At 37.4% G+C, this 21,735-nt stretch overlaps 1 protein-coding gene across 1 annotated transcript in view; it reads right to left on the bottom strand.

The window, feature by feature from the left end:
- Positions 1-21,735, bottom strand: part of LOC117213063 (neurexin-3-like) — a 290,217-nt gene that overhangs the window by 35,218 nt on the left and 233,264 nt on the right. The window contains exon 4 of the mRNA XM_033458325.1: positions 13,345-13,404. Coding sequence (XP_033314216.1) covers positions 13,345-13,404 — 60 coding nt within the window. The remainder of the gene's footprint in view (positions 1-13,344; positions 13,405-21,735) is intronic.

Raw genomic sequence — 21,735 nt, 5'->3', positions numbered from 1 at the left:
AATTTTTTCAAGTCTTATTCTTCTTTGCTGTCGCGCGCACACATGGTGTTTGAAAAATATTGCAAATGTATGAGTGAGTTGAGACGACAAAATTTCTGATCCCCTCGAGGATACGTTTGTGGGTGTTTTCATCCCCAGGAGTGTTTTTCAGCTGGAAAAAAAATGATCACGTTATTAACATCGCACGAACTACATTTGCGCAAAGTTTCCAATTTGCTTAAATTTCCGAGCCGATGAATTTGCCTTGTTTAACGGAGATTAAGGGAGGAAATTATTTTTCCCTCTGAATTTCAATAGCACTGCAACCTAAACGTAAGCGATCTGGGTCATTCACACCCTGAGCAAAATTCCTCTCGCGAATATCGTGGGGACGAGTTTTTATATTTCCTGAGAACCCTTTTAAACATTTGATTGTGAAACGAAGCGTGCAACAATGCGGTAAAACCACGAGGAATCGCGGTAGAAATTCACCAATTTCTTCGATAAATGTAATTTTCAAATTGAACGCTTTCTTTACAAAAATACTTTGAGCTATTTTCCACACGTACAAACGTTCAACCACTTTTTCTATTTAACCTGATCCGGATTTTCCGTGGCGCCGTGTATGCGTAATTACATGTTTGCATTTATCTAATCGATTACACCATAAACTGTACGGTTTTAAGGAACTTCTTATGAAGAAATAAGAGAAGCGATCGACTATATCTGCCCCAAGGAAATTGATGTGTAAATGGCGTGCGTAAAATAAGCAAATGACAACGTACGTGTACGTAATTAAACGTAACTGCTCGTAATCTTGTTTAACGATAGCGACTTTTATTTTCTCTCGTATTTTCATCGCTATTATTACAGTATCATGTGTAATCAGCTTTTTGCATACTTAATGGAAAAATCCATATGCTTCTGGCGAATTATCTGAAAGTAAGTCGCAATCGCAGTATCGAGTAATCGAACGAGAGAGAGAGAAAAAAGGAATAAAAGAAGGAGAGAGGCAAATACCACAGGCATTTCTCTGCTCGTCTTTTTGTATTCTTCAGATTCCATTGGCTTTTTAATCGTTGCTCCATGGAACTCTTGGGTTAATTTCGTTAAATTGCTAATACGATGATAAAACGTCTATCGCAAGAACATAATGTTACGAATGTTAGAAAATTATACTGCAGATGAGAAATTTTTCTTGTAATTTTTGACGTCTCGAATATCTGAGAGATTTTGTACAATTTGATGGAATTTATAGTTTCACAAGATTCTCATGAAGCGGTCGAAGGTACTGTAAAAATAATAGCAACAAAGTAACAGAAATATGAAACAAACGATATTCAATAATAATAATACTGAACGTTCAATTCTGTGAACATCTACGTTTCTCGGTAAAATTCACATTTATTTGAAAGGAAAATCAGACATAAGTAGATTCCTAAGGAATTCCAAAGTGTAAAATTGCACGAAACTCTCGCAATATACAGGGTGGTTGGTAACTGGTGGCACAAGCGGAAAGGGGGTGACTCTATGCGAAAAAAGAAGTCAAAAATATAGAATAAAATTTTTCTTTTTAATTTTTCCATCGAGACAACGATCTACAGTGAAATGCGTTATAACGAGACGCGATGAAGTGCACGCGTACCGACCGAAAATTCAAAGTCGATTTTCTCGAAAACAAAGCGTCGAACGAAAAATTTTTATTCTATATTTTCCACTTCTTTTTTCGCGTAGAATCACCTCCTTTCCGCTTGTACTACCAGTTACCAACCACCCTGTATAAAATATGCAAAATGTGATGTTTTTCATAATATTAGTAAATCAAACAATTTTCTACGTTCCATTGCTTAATTGTATTTTCAAAAATGCGAATTTGCATAAAAATTCACCATCTACGCGCAAGCATAAATAATTCGCTGAACATTCACGAGCCACTGTTCCAATTATAACCACTACCAATATAACGTACCATAAACGCACCATAATAGCCATTTTTATTGCTGCTTGCACACCATATAATAATAAGCAAAGCTTAGAAATGCCAAGCTACGCTGTTGTCCGAGTATTTTCCTCACTGCCAGCCACTAACGGGAGGATCACCCTGTAGACGAGCCGGATGCAGCAGCGCTACTTCCCCTAGATCGTTAGGGGTACTTGGTCTTATTGGTATTTTCGCGCGAATAACACGATGAAATAAGCTCGGCGCCGACGCGATAAGCTGGCGGATAATCTCGCGTGCGAAAGCCCGCGAAATGCGCACTTGGACCGCCTGTGGCGACTATTGAATTTATGATTTCGCCGCTCGCCTGATATCGAGACAAAAGCACTGGTTAAAATGTATGAATAGCTTCATTGCTTGATCCCTCTATGCAGATTTCTTCCGCCATGATTTATGATAGATGTTTAGGTCGATTTGCCGCGGCGAGCTTTCGGTTGACACACGGGGCCATTGTATTTTTGATAAATGTCGGCCCGTTTAGGTGACTGGCTCGCGATATTTTCTGCAAGTGGGAGATATTCACGCGCTCTGGCTTTATTTAATTTGCCAATCAAACGAGAGACATTAGAGCGTGCTTTTGTGCTTTTTTTTTTTAGAGCGATTTGCTGTTTTTTTTTTTTTTTTTTTTTAGGATTTAAAAGGGTAGGATGATTTTTTTGACTTTTTGATGGGATATAATGGAACCTGAAAGACGACAGTTTAATCGCAAGTGACGTTATTCGACGTTATAACGAAATTGCATTATGCGGTGATATTGGAATTGTCATTTTTATTATGCGGTACACGGCGGATTTAGTTTATGAATTAGGCGAGATGAAGTTAGAAATTGTTTCAGACTGTTTTTCAACATATAAATAGCGCGATTATTTGGTAAATTACATGTTCGATATTGATGGATGGTTGTTGGCTAAGAAATCAAGAAAATTCAATTTTCATTATTTTTTAGTTATAAATCTTGTTGGAATTGTATCAAATCTCTGTCAAAGTAACCTGAAAGACGACAGTTTAATCGCAAATGACGTTATTCGACGTTACAACGAAATTGCATTATACGATGATATTGGAATTGTCATTTTTATTATGCGGTACACGACAGGTTTAGTTCATTTGTGAATTAGCCGAGATGATGTTGGAGATGTTTGTGAATTAGGTGAGATGATGTTAGTGATGTTTGTGAATTAGGCGAGATGATGTTAGAGATTGTTGATTTTCAACATATAAACAGCGTGATTATTTGGCAAATTACATGTTCGATATCGATGTACAGTTGTTCGTTAAGAAATCAAGAAAATTCAATTTTCATTATTTTTTAGTTATGATATATATCTTGTTCGAATTGTATCAAATCCCTGTCAAAGTATCCTACCAATTATTTCTATTATTTTTAATTCTACATTAAAACAATTTCTAAAGATTGTTCTACTCGTTGTTTAATGCTTTTTTTTATGTTGACTCGAACAAAGAATAAACATCGACTCAAGCAATTCTGCTACTCTTGTTCTATCATTAACAACAGATTATTCTATTCCTCTGTTCAAAACACAGACTATTTTGTATCTGCGAGTAAATTTACCGTAGTGTTGGAAACACTTTGCGTCAGTGTGTACAGTAAAATACATTAATGGGAAACATTTGGTGTGGTAATTCGCCAAAGCAAGGAGGGTCACCACGGGTGTAAACTAAATGTACGTCTATGTGGCTATTTAGACAAGACTAGGTCAACCCTTCGTCCTTCGTATCGATAGCAGTTGTACATGGGCGCAGTGTTTAGTCGTTAATTTGCATATCTCCTGAGGTACAAGTACATTTCGTACGAGTATTGGTTACAATAGACTCACATTAAGTAATTTCAGTGTGCAACCTACCGAATTGTAAATTCCACTGTGTACACGATACTCGTTGATTTCTTGATCAATAGTCAGAAAATTTAAACGACGATCAAATCCGGTCCGAGCAAGTATTCTTGTTAAATATCTTGATAAATACGTATTTAAATGAGAAATGTGTGAAATGAACGTCGAAGATTGGCAGATGTGATTACTTGAATTATTATGAAGAACGAGGGAGAAGTTAAATTAAAAATTGCTAAAGTTGAGTGCAAAATAGGGTAGGATATTGATCGGATGTTTCTGATAAATTGTCCTATTGTTTATCGATATATATTTTATCAGCTGTAAATAATTAAATTCGATAGAGAAAATAGAAGAAAATTTTCATTATTATTGTTTCACTGCTTTTACCAATGTACTTTTTTTTTGTTTTATCGTAACAATAGTTTGTCAACTATTATTTATTTTATCCGGCACGATGAAACGTAATTGAGTGGGTATATAGGTCAGGAAAAATGGAAGGAAAATTTCATTTTGGGAATTATAAACATTTGAAGATACATATCTTATCAGCTGTAAACAATTAAATTGAATAGAGAAAATAGAAGAAAATTTCAGGGAAACTCACTGTTATTGTTCCACTGTTTTTACTAATAGTAGGAAATGTACTTTTTTTTGTTTTATCGTAACAATAGTTTGTCAACTATTATTTATTTTATCCGGCACGATGAAATGTAAGTGAGTGGGTATATAGGTCAGGAAAAATGGAAGGAAAATTTCTTTTTGGGAAATATAAATATTTGAAGATACATATCTTATCAGCTGTAAACAATTAAATTGAATAGAGAAAATAGAAGAAAATTTCAGGGAAACTCACTGTTATTGTTCCACTGTTTTTACTAATAGTAGGAAATGTACTTTTTTTTTGTTTTATCGTAACAATAGTTTGTCAACTATTATTTATTTTATCCGGCACGATGAAATGTAAGTGAGTGGGTATATAGGTCAGGAAAAATGGAAGGAAAATTTCTTTTTGGGAAATATAAATATTTGAAGATACATATCTTATCAGCTGTAAACAATTAAATTGAATAGAGAAAATAGAAGAAAATTTCAGGGAAACGCACTGTTATTGTTCCACTGTTTTTACTAATAGTAGGAAATGTACTTTTTTTTTGTTTTATCGTAACAATAGTTTGTCAACTATTATTTATTTTATCTGGCACGATAAAAGGAATTAAACCTTCATAGCAACATACCAGCACAGCTTTATTGCTAATAATAAAAAATGTGTAACAATAGAAACTGTTTTATTTAATTATTTTATTTTATTAATACAGACGTCGGAAAAAACATGCTAATATTTTCCCGTGGCTTTCCACGGATACCAGAAACGTAATAAAACGTACGATTAAAACTCCGTGCTTTAACAACGATTTAATAAACTGTCTCTAAATCGTTCGAAAAAGAAACGAAAAAAGGAAATAGAACTATGTCGTTGGAGAATATTTTCAAACTCTCAGGGCATTCTCAGCCTTTCGTAATCGAACTAACGAATCGCCAGCCGCTAACAATCCCATTTTAAGGGACACACCGTCTCTCAATTTCCATGAAAAACGTCCGTTTACATAAGGGCAGCGATTTTAATTATCTTCAGTTAACATCAGTTGGGGGTTGTTCGCGTTTCACAACGCGATACCGTGTCGTGCGCGACGAAAACAGCTGGCCACTTTCGTCGATTTTTCATCGAGTCGCGCCACCAGGAATTCCAGCGAGACCAGCGCCACGAATTTCTGCGTGAAAAACTTAATTAGCGACCGGCCCACCCCCAAACACCACCCCCTTTTCTCTTCTCTTTCTCCGTCTGCCTGTTCCTCTGCGCGTTCCACTCGCGTCAGACATCTGCTAACAACGCAACAAAACGACCGTTTATAATCTACCAGCGACTCTGCTGGCGTGGTCGAGGGAGGCAGCAAGCCACCCCCAACCCTTGTCCACCGCCCCACGCCGCAATTTCTCCCACCGTGCACGCCACCACTGCGGCATAAATCCCAAGCCGAGAGAATATTACGTTCTACCACGGCCATGGAAGGACTTTAAACCTCGCCTGGCTACCCTTAGCCACTGTCACGCGAGTATGTTCGACTATTCTGCCGGAAACAATGTCAGCGAATATTCTATTTTTGAAATTCGCGCCACTACCTTCCACGTAGGCGCCTAAACCAAATGAGATGCGTCGTCCCAGCACGTTTAACTCCGCGTCGCCGATTCTTCTGTCTATGTATCAGACGTTTCACGGTGTTTAGGATGAAGATTATCCCGAGTTCACGACACACGGACAGCGTATCTGCTATTTTTCACAAGTTACTATTTTCCACGCATTGTGTGTGTCGTAAAGTTTGCAGCTCGGACCAGGTGGACAACTCGATTGGCATTTTAAGCGCGCGACGAATCCCTTCAACAGCAAACCACGTGTCAGAAACTTGGACACCAGTTGAGAACTCGACGATAGACCACGGGACGATGCTGCGCGCCCTCGACCAGGTGCGCACGTGACGCACCACGACATTTCGACAGTCGCGTGACTGGATCCACATGGACTGCCATCTCACAGAAAACGTTGACGAAGACACATTCCTAGACTGACGTTTGGGACACAAGAACCAGGCACTTGGAGAATAAGACACCTGAAAATAAACGTTGGAACGCTGGAACTTTTTAATCAAATCTCCACCTTCGGCGCTGATATCGTCCGAGGTTTGTGACTTCAGCGAACAGTTACGATTTAACCGATCGCCAAGCAGTTCAGAGGTCGCAACACGCAGCTATAGCTTGGCCCATTTGCGTGAAACAGCCTGTGCAGTATTTTCGTTTTTCCCTTATTTTCCTGCTTCTGCCTAGGGTTCCCCGTTTCCGCCAGACTGGGTTTTTTCCTTTTTATTTTGCTCTCGATTCGTCGCGGATCGCGTGCCTGGCCAGCATAATTTTACGCGTTCGCTTGAAGCGATGAATCTCTGATTTTCCCTCTGTTTTTGTTGCTTCCCGTTTGTTCTTTGCTCGGAGGGTAAAATGGAAATGAAGCGAGGGCGTGCGATGTTTGCAAAGGACGGGACACTTGGTCGTGTTTTCCTTTTGTCGGTAAATTTAACGCCTTTTATGCACGTTTCATTGTATTTAGATTTAAGGGCTTGTGCACGGTTTGTTCTTCGATTTGAGAGTAAAATGGAAGGAAACGGGGATGAAAAGCGGGGATGATCCCTGCGACGGACGATACATCTTTTTTCCAGCTTTTACGTCACAGTGGATTTAGTTTGTTTTGTGCGCATGATCACGTCCGGAGTCGGGCGACTATGAATGGTATTTTAAATAGGTGCTTGGTGCTTGTAGAGTAATCGATAAATCTCTTTAAAAGCGTACTCGAAGACTGAAATACTGCGTTAAAAAACGAGGCCGCGCTTTACTTTGGAAAGTCGAAGCTTCATTCATCATTTATTTCGCGATATGAAAACCCGCCGTTAGATTAAAATTTTTAAACTTCGTTCCGCGAGTTCTTCCAACTTTGTGCTTCTGCTTTGCTCGAACGTTTCTCACAGACGCGCCAAGTATTTCTGCAAATCATTCGACGCATTTATCGTTCGGCTAATCTCGTTCGTTCGATTTTACATGTTTAATGGGACCAACAGCTATTGTCTCGATTATTCGAATATTGTACGGTTTACCATACGTTTTAGAGGAAAATTACGAAGGGAAAAGCGGTGGCGCAACAGCACGAGTGGCGATTCTGACGCAAAAGTACGTGCCAATGCAAAGGAAACGAGTTTGGAAATCCAACAGGGAGCCGTGTTTTAACTGGAAGCTTCGACGTATGAAATTCCTGTTTCTTTTGTATTGTTAAACATGAACAATGCGTTTCCTCTCACTGCTGTTATCTTACTTCCGCGATATCGGTCTGTACGTATTGTTACTTTCTTTTATTTTCTATTTAATTGGAATGGCTTTATAAATAAAGATAAGATCGGTGCTTGTTGAAAATCTTTCGATTAATGTAACGAGTGTTGGAAATTTTGACCAAGTTGAAGCGTGCACAGCTGCGCTCTTCGAAACTAATTTATTATGCGCAGCCGGTAACGAGTTACGTGTATTTTTTTAAACCTTCGGAAGCTGAAACGATGTTAGCTTTTAATTCTTCAACGCTGTTACTATCCTCGAGGCACACTTTGGATTTGATAATACAAAGACTTCGTAGTTCAAAGTTTGCAGTTAGTACGCGTCGCTTTTTCCCAAGGCGAAGACTCGAATGAAAAATGTTATTCTCTTTTCTTCGATTTATTTTTGCATGTACAATCACCAGCTGGCCTGTTGTACCACGATTTTCGGAACACCCTGTATCTGTACGTAGGCACACAGACGTGCCTCCGTAACATCTGACCTCACATATACATATATGTAAATTTTATAGAATTCAAATTACCCGCCAAGCAACATTTTTACTTTTGCTTTGTTTTACCGACAGTTATTTTACTGAAAAGTTAGAAAACCGATTGTCGATTTTCCAGGTAAAATTTGTAGCAGATTTGTTATTGTAGTGTGGTGGAAAAATGGCCTAAGAAATATCGGTGGACCATAAACGATACTGCGGGAAGGTTTAAGTGTCATTAAGTCAAAAAGGGCCTGACAGTTTTATCGCGTGGTCGTCACCTGGAGAGTCGAGTGGAGTAGTCGTGAGTTGAGAGTCGAGTGGAGTAGTCGTGAGTGGGGAGTCGAATGGAGTAGTCGTGAGTGGGGAGTCGAGTGGAGTAGTCGTGAGTGGGGAGTCGAGTGGAGTAGTCGTGAGTGGGGAGTCGGTTTGAGTAGTCGTGAGTGGGGAGTCGAGTGGAGTAGTCGTGAGTGGAGAGTCGAATGGAGTAGTCGTGAGTGGGGAGTCGAGTGGAGAGTCGAGTGGAGTAGTCGTGAATGGAGAGCCGAGTTGAGTAGTCGAGTTGTTATGAGTTGTAAACTATTAATTGTGAGTTGTGAATTAACTATTTAGTTGTCGTAGTTATAGCGCATTACTGTATGTAGTACACGTTAAATAACCATCGTTTCCTGTTCAATCCATTGTAAATAAATCTATCGATCAATAAACTTATCATATAGGATAGAAATCATTGGAAACCCTAATTTCTAATATTTCCAAACAAATAAAAAAATCCTATATTATTAACTGTTATTGTATATAATTCCATTTATTCCCAAAATAAACTCGATTTTCCAGAATCGATCGTCTTATTTGCCCCAAGGATTTACGTTGTTACATATAAACAGGAAGAACCATTAAACGTAAATGGCACACTACATAATATCGAAGAATAAAAATAAATAATGAAACCTACACGCTTATTCATATCCGACGCGTACAAGAAACTTCCTCCAATCGTACACGATCATTTTACAGCTTCCTATGCAAGTTACATGATTTTTCTCGCAACACGAAAAACCACAAACTCACGAGAATGGCAAGTTTCGAAATCATCCGTCTCGCAATTAGTAAATACGCGCAGATTCCGCGAAAAAATAACTTGCTCTACATATTTGTATTTTCACCGTGCCGTTTTAATTACAACTAATTATAACGTGCTTGTTTCTTGTTATAATTACCTATAGCTATTATACCTAAATACATATAATTATTATTTGTTATTATTATTTCTTATTATAATTATCTGTAGCTATTATACCTAAATACATATTATAATTATTATCCGTTATTATTATTTCTTATTACAATTATTTATACATTGTATTATGTCATTTTTACTAATTATTTATACATTATACATATTATAAACACATATAACAGTCTGTTCGTTGAATTATGAAACATTCGCCGATAACTTTGTCGATCTTTCGTATCATCCCCGTGTCAACGTACGTTTCCAGAAAACGTTGCTTTAGCAAAGTAGCAACGACAGACCCAAGAGCAACTGGAGAAGATGAAACGGATCAAAGGCCACGTAAAAACGACGTTTTTGCAGATCGTGCACGAACGTGTAACGAACTTTTAAGACGGACAGCGAATAAATTACACGAGCTAATTACCATATGGAAGAGAAAGTTGGCGGGCATTGTACGTTTTTGCACAATGCGTCTTCATTGGAAACAAATCTAGACACAAAAGGGATGAATTACGGCCGGTCAGGATTGTCGCGCGGCTTTTCAATTTCCAGCTTGAATTCCGTCCCATGCATCGAGCTGGCTCGGCCTTTGTACTTTAAATTGTCCTGCTATCCGCTGAATATTAAATGAACCTTTTCGAATCGCGCATCATTTGCATCTCTAATAACGCGTTAATTTTCAAAAACACGCGCACCTTCGACGCCGATACGTTTCAATGCAAAAACGGCGAATTATTCGAACGCTTCGTCCCCTTTACGTTCTCTTTGACGACGTTCCGCTCTGCCTTGTTGATCTCTGCAGTCGCTTTCCAAAGAGAATTTTTCCAACTTTGTTACACGGATCTGACGAGCCTCTGGTCCAAGGTGGACGAGATTCATCGTATCTGCCGTGGAATATGGCGGAACAGCAACGAAAAATTGAGCAAACTATGATAACTTAGCCGGTATCAACTAAAGTGTATATCGAGGGCAATCTGCATTCTATGGGGAAGAACGATTAATCAGACGAGCGAGCTGCGATTTATCTTACTCTACGCTTTGCCTCATGGAGCAACTAAGATTAGAAAGGATGCAAGCAATTTACCGATTAATCTCTCCGTCGGCGTTACTTTAAATTTCTCGCATTATTTATCGACTTTAGTTTCACCCTTAAATCATTGTCCACAATGCAGCTTGTAACACAGCGACTAACCAACGTAATTGCAACATTGTAGCGAGGCGATGTTATGTATTGCTCGGAGAAATTGGGCAAACCCTTGTTATCCTTCCAGACGTAAAATTTACTGCAGCGTACACATACATTTTCCTTTTTCTTTATTTTCTTTCGACTAACGTACTGCCGTTATTACCACGATGTTCCGCCGCTTTTGTATATTTCTCGAAGCTGTAGTTCATTAAAAGCTGCAATATCCACGAGGTATTTTCAGATTGAAATTTTGTTTTGATAACAAGCGTCGTTGCTACGTTACTTTTGTACCACTTGGTCATTTAGTTTTCGAACGAAATTACGCGACAATTGATTGAAATAACGATAAACCTGGGTTACGCTTATCGCGTTTCATGTTTCTACGGTATCTCGCATCGTAACTAACATTGTGCACCGTAAGAATTTTCTGAAAATGTCTATCGACTCGACTGTAAATCGTTTGATTCTACATTCTTCGTGATCTAACTTTAGAGATTAATCGTGTGTCAACAATAATTGCAGGATGAATGGACTAATTCTTGTGTCTACACTAATTGCAATAATCGAACAGATTAATCAAAATCTTTGACAAACGTTCTAACAACCCAAAGTACATTGCTGACACGATTAATTACGTTTGGATATTAGCATCCTTTGCGGTAGCACGTGGAAACCAATTCTGATCATCAGATTATCGCGGATGAAACGGCCGAATTCCCGCTACATGCGACATATCGTAAAACGACGATAATTTTTCGTTGGTTCAGCTAGAAATACTTTTCGCGTTCGTATTGTCACGCTAATGCTGCTTTCGAGGAAGCTGCGTTAACATTGCAAGGTACTTCCAATTGCATTTAATCCTGACATTAATAGACAATACATTCGTTAACATAATTTGCTGCTTGGCGATCGATAATCGATTGCGTTATACACAACGATCATCCACGGAGATTCTGCAGTTTGAAATTAGCTCGCAACACATACGAATGTCTAATTCGTAGGCAAGCGAGCAAATTTTACAACCAACAAACTCTTCTAAAGATGGCACGCGTTCACGAAATTGACTATTTCACATGCAACGATCTGTTGGAAAGTCGATAGAGGAAAATCCGGCTGTTTCATCGTGTCATGAAAATTCTTTATCCCGTCGCATTAAGGTGGTGTCTTGAATTAGAATGTTCTGAAACAGCGTATTTTTGTGATTTTTTTTTAGAAGGGGAAGAAGAAATGAAGTTATTGAATTTTTAGGTATGGTTTTATATATGTTTAACGAATAGAAAGAATTTTTTTTTAAGCAAAAAAAGAAATTGTAACAGATTTCTAAGCCTATTTCATGGGCTGCAGTTTTCAATCAGCGTGAAAGATCCACCTCGTGATTCTTGAACGAAACGAGAAACCAAAAAAGTATTAAATTATTATGTATTTTTCTTCTCGATGAACTATTTAAATAAACTTTTCGACGAACTTTTATGGTTCATCGATGAATTAAAAAAGTGGCAGAAAATAGCGTGAAATTAAAAATTTTGGCGGGTTTAAAGAAGAAATATGTTTTATAAAAAGGAAAAATAAACTTTGAGGTGCTATAACAATTATTTAAATAAACTTTTCGACGAACTTTTATGGTTCATCGATGAATTAAAAAAGTGGCAGAAAATAGCGTGAAATTAAAAATTTTGGCGGGTTTAAAGAAGAAATATGTTTTATAAAAAGGAAAAATAAACTTTGAGGTGCTATAACAATTATTTAAATAAACTTTTCGACGAACTTTTATGGTTCATCGATGAATTAAAAAAGTGGCAGAAAATAGCGTGAAATTAAAAATTTTGGCGGGTTTAAAGAAGAAATATGTTTTATAAAAAGGAAAAATAAACTTTGAGGTGCTATAACAATTATTTAAATAAACTTTTCGACGAACTTTTATGGTTCATCGATGAATTAAAAAAGTGGCAGAAAATAGCGTGAAATTAAAAATTTTGGCGGGTTTAAAGAAGAAATATGTTTTATAAAAAGGAAAAATAAACTTTGAGGTGCTATAACAATTATTTAAATAAACTTTTCGACGAACTTTTGTAGTTCATCGATGAATTAAAAAAATGGCAGAAAATAGCGTGAAATTAAAAATTTTGGCGGGTTTAAAGAAGAAATGTGTTTTATAAAAAGAAAAATAAACTTTAGGGTGCTATAACAATTATTTAAATAAACTTTCCGACGAACTTTTATAGTTCATCGAGAAGAAAAATATATAATAATTTAATCCTTTTTTGGTTTTTTGTTTCGGTCAAGAATTACGTGGTGGATCTTTCACGCCGATTGAAAACTGCAGCCCATGAAACAGACTTAGAGATCTGTTCTAATTTGTTTAGTTTACTTGAAAAAAAATTTTTTTGCATTCGTTAAATATATATAAAACCATATCTCAAAATTCAATAACTTCATTTCCTTCTTTCCCTTCTTAAAAAAAAAAAAATTACAAAAAGACGCTGTTTTAGAACATTCTAATTCGGGAAACCCCCTTAAGACGCAACTGTTAACAAGGAAATAAAGAAATAGCACGGACGATGGTTCGGGTGTACGAGACACGGAGCGGAATGCATTAACCAGAGCTACTACGATCTACTGATCAATACTAGCGATACGTCTACCTACTCCGGACTACATTATCGTGGTCCCTTTAGCTTAGTAATTAGCGTGACTCACTGTATTCCCACGCCCAGTAATCACCAGCACCCGCCGTAGGCAGCACCGTGCTCCATGCTTCTATGTGTAAACAGAAAGAAGGAGAGAAAGAAAGTAAAAAACTGAACCATGCTTGGTGGATATGTGGATGAACGAAATTACCGGAACACGCTTCCGGCTGAATTCAAACGAATTTTATTCGATGCGAGTTGCCGAATGAGGCGAATGATAACTACGAGAAAAAAAAAAAAAAAAAGAAAAGAAAAAGAAACGGTGGAAGGTTTAGATCGCACGGCAAGTGCGAGCTGATTTTATTTAGCAAATAGGCTGCTACTCCAGCACATAGAAATTATCAGAGAGCTTTTTTCATTTTTTATTGTTTCACTTTTAATTTTAATTTACTTGCCTTGTAAATTCTTTTTCGGCAGCTCTCGTTGAATATCGATATCATAGGGTGGAAAATTTTGAATTAGTATTCATCGATATGTATTTAGCGTTTGCGACAGTGTTCAGGCTAAAAAGTTAAAATCAAAGACTGCAGTTTGTTATGAATTTTATACATATCGTCATAGTTGTAATTTTGTTAAATGGAAGCTGCAATCGATAACACGAATACGACTCGATATCATAAGGCGACAGGTTGATCTAATTTAATGTATGTTAATTAGCACTCTTTTATCTATTTGCTTGTTGACAAATGAAATTAGCTTCGAAAGGCGATGAGATTGTGAAAAAGGCAGTATAAGACACATTGGTACGAGAAATTCGATCTGAGAGTGTCCTCAGACGATCAATATACAGGATGGTTGGTAACTGGTGGTACAAGCGGAAAGGGGGTGATTCTACGCGAAAAAAGAAGTCGAAAATATAGAATAAAAATTTTTCGTTTGAGGCTTTGTTTTCGAGAAAATCGACTTTGAACTTTAGCTCGGTACGCGTGCCGTACGTTATAACGGATCTCACTGTAGATCGTTGTCTCGATGGAAAAATTAAAAAAAAATAAAACAAATTAAAAAAAAATTTCAATTTTTTAATTTTTAAAAAAACGGGACGCGATAAAGTGCACGCGTACCGAGCGAAAATTCAAAGTCGATTTTCTCGAAAACAAAACTTCAAACGAAAAATTGTTATTCTATATTTTCGACTTATTTTTTCGCGTAGAATCACCCCCTTTCCGCTTGTACCACCAGTTACCAACCACCCTGTATATCGTCGATGTTTCGAGATCTTCAACCAGGAGGATCGATATATATCGCCAACGCAACACTGTCAATATTTATCGTCGTATCGTATTTTCGTAGAGAAGCTTAAATATCGACGATATTAAATATCGTCTGATGGCACTCAATAAATTTTTGTCATCATCCAAGAGATAAGGAGTTTATTAAATGAGTTATTGGAAACATTGATAACTTATATCCTGATATATTTCTAATAACAATATGCTTGTCAAGTCATACGTTACGTTTCAAGAACATCCTGCGAACAACGAGGAACAACATGTCTATTCTGTATTCTCAAACAAACCACCATAGTAACACCTTCAATCTTCTTCGTATTCCAGCAACGATCTCGTATTACGTCTAACTACCAAACTATACGTCTTTTCTTTCGATACGTCACGCGAAGTAGAAGTAGAAAGTTGTTTCCGCGTCGTTTTTATTCGACCAAACAACAACCGAATTCTCCAACATTCTCAACGAATGAATATAATACATTTTCAATGCCAATGGAGTTTCAAAATCTTTCAAACCATATAGTATATGTGTAAGAAACTTCTGTGTATTAATATTTCCAAATTAATAATTCCATTTCCATGAAAAAAAGCTTTCTGTAATTTTAAATATTTCGGTGGGCCACTACGGGATCTCGCGAAGTTCGCGTACGTTCGATGCGAAGGAACTGCAACCGCAGAGCGCAGTTTCTGTCGTATCTCTGCGCGACGCAAAAAAATGTCTCGAGTATAAATTGCAAGCGTCTCGCGCGATACATAAAACATATCCATTGGGAATATCGGGATACACAGTGTCCGATACACAATCGAAGATACATTTGCCGCTGCTTCTTTCTCGCCGAGTTATCGCGTTTTCGCGCCTCGTAAAAACCATAATCCGTTTCCTGGCTCGCACGCGATCCTCCGGCTTCGGAATCGACCGATACGCCAGCCTCCGCCGGTCTCCCTCCTCTCGGCCATCGAAATTCCACAAAAAAGGTTGCCCCTTCGATCGCCGCAACGCTGTAACCCGATACCCGGAGATTTGGAGCGCGTGTCGCGCGTAAAGTATCGCGGTGGATGATGGAGGACTAACAGAAAACATCGAACCGATCCTCGACGAGTTGTTTTTTTTCCTCGGAATTTTAGCCGGTTAATCGGTAACGCGTTGCTGTTTAAACGGCTCGTCGCGCAATTTCTGTACAGTATCGCGAGTCCGCACGCGATTCCTTTTTGTGTTTGATCGAAATCGCGTGCAAATTTTGGTTTCCATTGTGTGATAGTACAACGATGCTGCAATTGATTAGATCGTTGAATAAGTTCAGTCGTGTTAGCATTATTCATTTTTAATGCAGCATAACAAGCATCGAAGTAATTAACATTTCCGATCAACTATCGCTGCCTCTTAGTTGTTCGTTTACTGTTCTTCGTTGTTCTTTTTACTGTTCTTCTTTGCTGTTCTTCACGTTGCAGTTGATTTTTCACGATTCGACAATTTTCTCCGTTATCAATATGCAATTTTTCGATAACTGGAAATATGAAGAAAATGAAGACAGTGGCGAAAAACAACGATCGGAAGCTTCGATATTATTTCAGGAAGTTTGACGAATTTCGTAAAAGAGGGAAATAAAGCAGCGACCGAAAATGTTAATCAGATTTATCCATAAAATTTACATACAACAACGCGCGAAGGTATTAGGTTGTCCGAAAAGTTTCTTTCGTTTTATTATACAAGGAAATAACAGACGCGCAATGTTTTTTGTTTCATGCACGAACATAGTAACGGAAATAGAACGAAATGGATCATACCTAATTCAATAAAGTAATATAAAACAGAAATTGTCGCTCGTCTATTATCGCCCTATGAAACGAAAGAAACTTTTTGGACAACCCAGTAGATCGTAGCGCACGTTGCAGTTGATTTTTGTCGATTCGACAATTTTCTCTGTTGGTGTGCAATTTTTTGATAGCTGGAAATATTGCGACAATTAAGACAGCGACGAAAGACCGAAAATGTTAATTAGATTTATCTATAAAATTTACATACAACAACGCGCGAAGGTATTAGGTTGTCCGAAAAGTTTCTTTCGTTTTACAAGGAAATAACAGACGCACAATGTTTTTTGTTTCATGCACGAACATAGTAACAGAAATAGAACGAAATGAATGATACCTAATTCAATAAAATAATATAAAACAGAAATTGTCGCTCGTCTATTATCGCCCTATGAAACGAAAGAAACTTTTTGGACAACCCAGTAGATCGTAGCGCGCGTTGCAGTTGATTTTCGTCGATTCGACAATTTTCTCTGCAATTTTTTGATAGCTGGAAATATGAAGAAAATGAAGACAGCGGCGAAAAACAACGATCGAAAGCTTCGATATTATTCCAGGAAGTTTGACGAATTTCGTAAAAGAGGGAAATAAAGCAGCGATCGAAAATGTTAATCAGATTTGTCCATAAAATCTACACACAGCAACGCGCGAAAATTGTTTCTCCAGCATCTCGAGAATAAAATTCTCACCGCAATATCGCGACCTAATGCTAACTTGCAATGATTTTATTAATTGTAGATGATAAGACACGATAGAAGAGAACGAAAAAGACACTTTTTCGAGGATCGGGCTCGTCCTATTTTTCTGTACTTTCATATTAATCCCTTAAGAATTCTTCCTTCTTTATTTCTTCGTTCTTCACGACGGAATTAGTACGCGCGAGTTGTAGTTACGCGAATGGACTTCAGCTTGCACAAAGACTTGTATATTATACAATTTTACGTTACAACTAAGATTCCATAAAGATTTGTACATCATCCAATTTGTATATTGGCCAAGCCGATAGATCGTGTCCTGTCAATTAAAACATATCGTAGTTTGCTCGCCTTCGTAATTCGATTACGTCGTTGGATCGGAGCATGTAACCGCGCAGGAAACAGTAATCGGCTGATATTTAAACAATGATATGTTGCCAGGCTGGTAAAGTCTGACAATGAAACGTGACTATTTTAGCTGAATTAATCGAATGTTTAGAGCTGGGAATTACAACCACATTGGCGAACCATCGCTAAACACCACAATTAACTAAGTGATCTATTGAAAATCACTATGATTAACCTTTCGGATATACGCGATACGCTCGTATCGTGATACGTACGGGCGCATTGTTTGCTGAATTTGACGTGATTTCGTTAAAACGTAGCGTGTTTCCTTTAACCAGTTGGCTGTTTTTCACGAAGAAATATTCTGCGCCACGACGAGCTCCGTCAGCGATCGAATTGAAAAATAAAACAGTCGTTTCATCGCGATTTAATTGTGTACAATTGCAATTGAATTCTATCGCGACATAATTAAAAAAAAAAAAAAAAACTGGAGGGCAGAATTTGCGAAAAGACAGCACGTTGAAAAGCAAAAACAGGATATGGACAATTATGAAATGATTTCGATCGGTACAACGAGAAATTACGTTTCTATCGCCAGAAACTGAACTAATCGCGACATCTCTTTATTAGTTGTTGTAAAAAAAATTGGACTCGAAAGGACAACGTGATTTTGTTTATTCGCATGGTGTTTACGTTCCTTGTTCGTCTCGTCCTTGTCTGTCAGGCAACCGATCGGTGTACGCGTAAATATTTAACCAACGAGCCTAACTTCTTCAGTATTAAGTATATTTCTATACAGTGTGTTCTGCAAAATCTCGCCACCTGAAGTATCTTCGTTGTTTCAAGGAATACGTTTCAAGGAAATATTTGGAATAAAAATTGCACGCTCTAACGTGTTTCCGTCGATTTAGCAGATATTTTAACTGAAATTTGTGCTGTTTAACGCATCAAGGCGGTGTTCTTGTGTTTACCTTGTCGTTTTACGTTCGCCTTTCATCCGTTAATGAAATTCAAATTAAAATACCTGACAAACAAAGATAGTTGAATACCATTTTGCAAAGAATATCGAGTTAAATCGACCGACGTATTTCAAAATCTGACAATTCCATCGAAAAAGAAAAACAAAAGTGGGTTTTGTATCTTTTTTACGGTCTTCTTTACGGATATTTTGTATTCTTTTAAATCCCATAACTTTCCTTTGCCGAATATTCTTCGAATTAACGAAGACGTTCCGGATAAACAGAGCTCACGAGACACGTCGTATCACATTTCATAGAAAAAATATACTTAAATATACTTAAATAAATTAAAATTTAAATTAAATTAAATATAATTCAAATTACTTAATTGTTCGCATTCGTAACGTACTCGCGATCCACAGAAATCAAATTCTTCTTAAGATCTTCTTATATAACCTTCTTAATAATAATATAATCTTCTTATATAACGTAACAATATTAAATATAATCTTAAGATCTTCTGACACAATTGTAGAATTCAGGCTGATGTCGAGCCCAATGGAGAAATCAGGCACCAAAGCATCTCCCTCGCAGAGTAAGTGTGTTATTGATATTCTACCATTGAAAAATTTAAACAATTAATTTAGATGGAAATACGTGCGAAACGTATCGAATCGTGGAGCAACATTGATTTTCGAAATTGATCTTGCTGAAATATTTACGCGATGATTTTTCCGAGAAAAGTGATGGAAAAAGAAAAGTAAAAAATAGGCGTTTCTTCTTATTTTTTGTATTGCAACTAGTCGTAAATTTTAGTCCGAATTGTTGAATTTTTGCCTCAGTTATGAAACGTTCGAAACAAGGTGCACGATCACAACAACCACAACAACCACAACAAGCGGAGAAAGTCAGCGATTATGGTGACATGAGGCATATGCTGGAGAAAAAGCTGTCGGAAATTAACGCGTTGCACGAAGCAATTTTCGATGAACACAATCGCTTGATTCAGGAGAACGTGAAATTGTCCCAGGAGCTGGCTAGGGTGAAACTGGAGAATGCGCAAACGATTATCGAGAAAGACAAGGTGAATCACGTAAACGGGTGAATCTGTTGCGGGCGAAAATTTGAATCGGCACTGAAACTTTAAAAAATCACGTTCACAGGATATCGAAGAATTGAAGAAAGAATTAAATGAACAGTGCGAGAAATTGGAGCGCGATATCAACGATGTTGAGTTGTTAATTAAGAGAAACAAAGAACTGGAAGAAGAAAACAAGATGATACTTGAAAGGGATTTCGAATTGAATAGGCAGCTTTCTGAATTGCAGGAAAGGTTGGTCAATAAGGACAAGGTACGTTTCTACGTATAAAATCGATTCTTACGATTAATTAGCGTCGCTAATTCCTACGTGTTCCAGATAATCAGGTTGAAAACCACGCTGGTACAAAATAAACAAAAGGACATAACTATCCTTAAAGAAAAAACTGAACAATTGCTACATATATATGAGAAGAGTATGAAAGACAATTTGAGGGACATAAGTGTCATGTGTACGGAAATTTGCAATCAGCCGTCTACCACTCAGGACGACCCGGACGAAATGGAAACAACGGTTTAATATTTTATTTCTATCGCGATATTTGCATAAACGAAGAAGAGAATATTTCATATGTGGTTAGAACGTATGACAAAATTCGATGATAGTGACAGGATGGATAATCGCAGTTCTCATTGATACGTGTGTCAACTGTACGATTATCTGCCATTCACTTAATTCGGTTAATTTATTACTTCGGGAACATACGTATTCTTCGTTGATATAATCGTTACGATATTTTATATCTTTTCTTTCTCTTCCAACAATTTGTTAGAAAATTCTCATCGAATATTGAACCGATCTCTTTCCGCAACTTAGTCTCCTCTTTCGTATCGAATGGTTTTATATGTGTGGTTTCAATTATTTATATATATGTGTGTGTGTGTGTGTGAGTTGTTAGGTTTGTGATTTTAGCTAAGACGTAATTAGACTGTAGGACTATTAATTGAGATTTTAGCGTGACGAAGATAACGTAACTAAGTACATGTGAGAAGTGTATCGACCTTTTAGCTACGAATAGCGCGGACAAAGACGTTGACGAATTGAGCTACAGAAATTATTTCTGAGCAACGACATAATTCCTATTCCAGTTTTAACTGGACATTCCGTGTCGCGTTAAAACTGGAATTGAAATTACGGAATAAGGTTTCTGCCCAAATTCCGCCAAATCTTCTTCAGCGTTTATTCGCGACTAAATCAATTTTTCAGTCTGAAAATATTTCTCTGATTACCTTACAGTTAGTTCGAACTATAATAATAATAATAATAATTATTGTTATTCCTAAATGGCAAACAAGTTTTTGACTCGAGAAGGAAAATGTTCCTAATTTCGTCTCTTGAATGTCACTTAAAAAATGTATATATTGTTCCTTTTTCATGCGTCTGGAATACGTTTTATTATAAAACAATGTACACAATCCAAACAATGCAAACCGTCCGTAGGACAATCGTATTTTTGAAATATGACTAGGAATATTAAAAAAAAAATAACGTGGTTATTATGATCAGTTGTGACGAATGAAAGCGACGCAGAAGACTCTGGAAAAGAATTTCCTCCGTTTATGTTGTTATTTAGCCAGCGGCATTTTTCCTTTAAATTCTAATTGACGTTTACAGACTGCGGCACCTTCATTGAACGAAAAGATCGATCGAGAGACTTGGGCTTCTCGGTGTATTTTTAAGGGAATGGACTTTGAAAATTCACGTACCTCGTACGAACAAATTGTAATTAATTACCCGCTGCGTTACAATTCTCCCAAATTAAATGGAATGTTCGCATAATAAACGCGGGCAGCGGGTAATTCTTCGATTTACTGTCAACGATACTGTCCTCTTTAACACTGCGTTCTGTTAGTCTCTTTTGTTTGCCAGTGGAAAATCAGATGACCTCGCGAACGTAGAAAACGACTTTAAACATATTCTAGCGTTTTATGAAACGGATTTTATTGTTTTAAATATAATTGGTCAATGATTGCAACGCTTCACTTTCATTTTCCAACCTACGACCCGCCTTTTTCCTCCCTTCTCTTGCCTATGAACGCGAATCGTCGAAGATAAATTCATTAAACGACTGACACAACTTGCCGGAAGTTGTTGAATAGATAGGAAGCGTGGTGTGGTATTTGTACGCGGTGTTGGCGAACGCAGAAGTGGGTCAACAATGAACGCTCTTAAGGGGGAAATAGCAGCTCGGCAATTTACTGATCTCGATGTTCGCGTTTCTCATTTACCAGAATCCCCTAATTCGTCTATCTCATTTAACT

This window comes from Bombus bifarius, unplaced genomic scaffold, assembly GCF_011952205.1.
Source record: "Bombus bifarius isolate JDL3187 unplaced genomic scaffold, Bbif_JDL3187 scf7180000008493, whole genome shotgun sequence".
In the NCBI taxonomy this organism is placed as follows: Eukaryota; Metazoa; Arthropoda; class Insecta; order Hymenoptera; family Apidae; genus Bombus; species Bombus bifarius.
The sequence above is the reverse complement of the archived record's forward strand: the minus strand, read 5'-3'. Positions and strand labels throughout refer to the sequence as shown.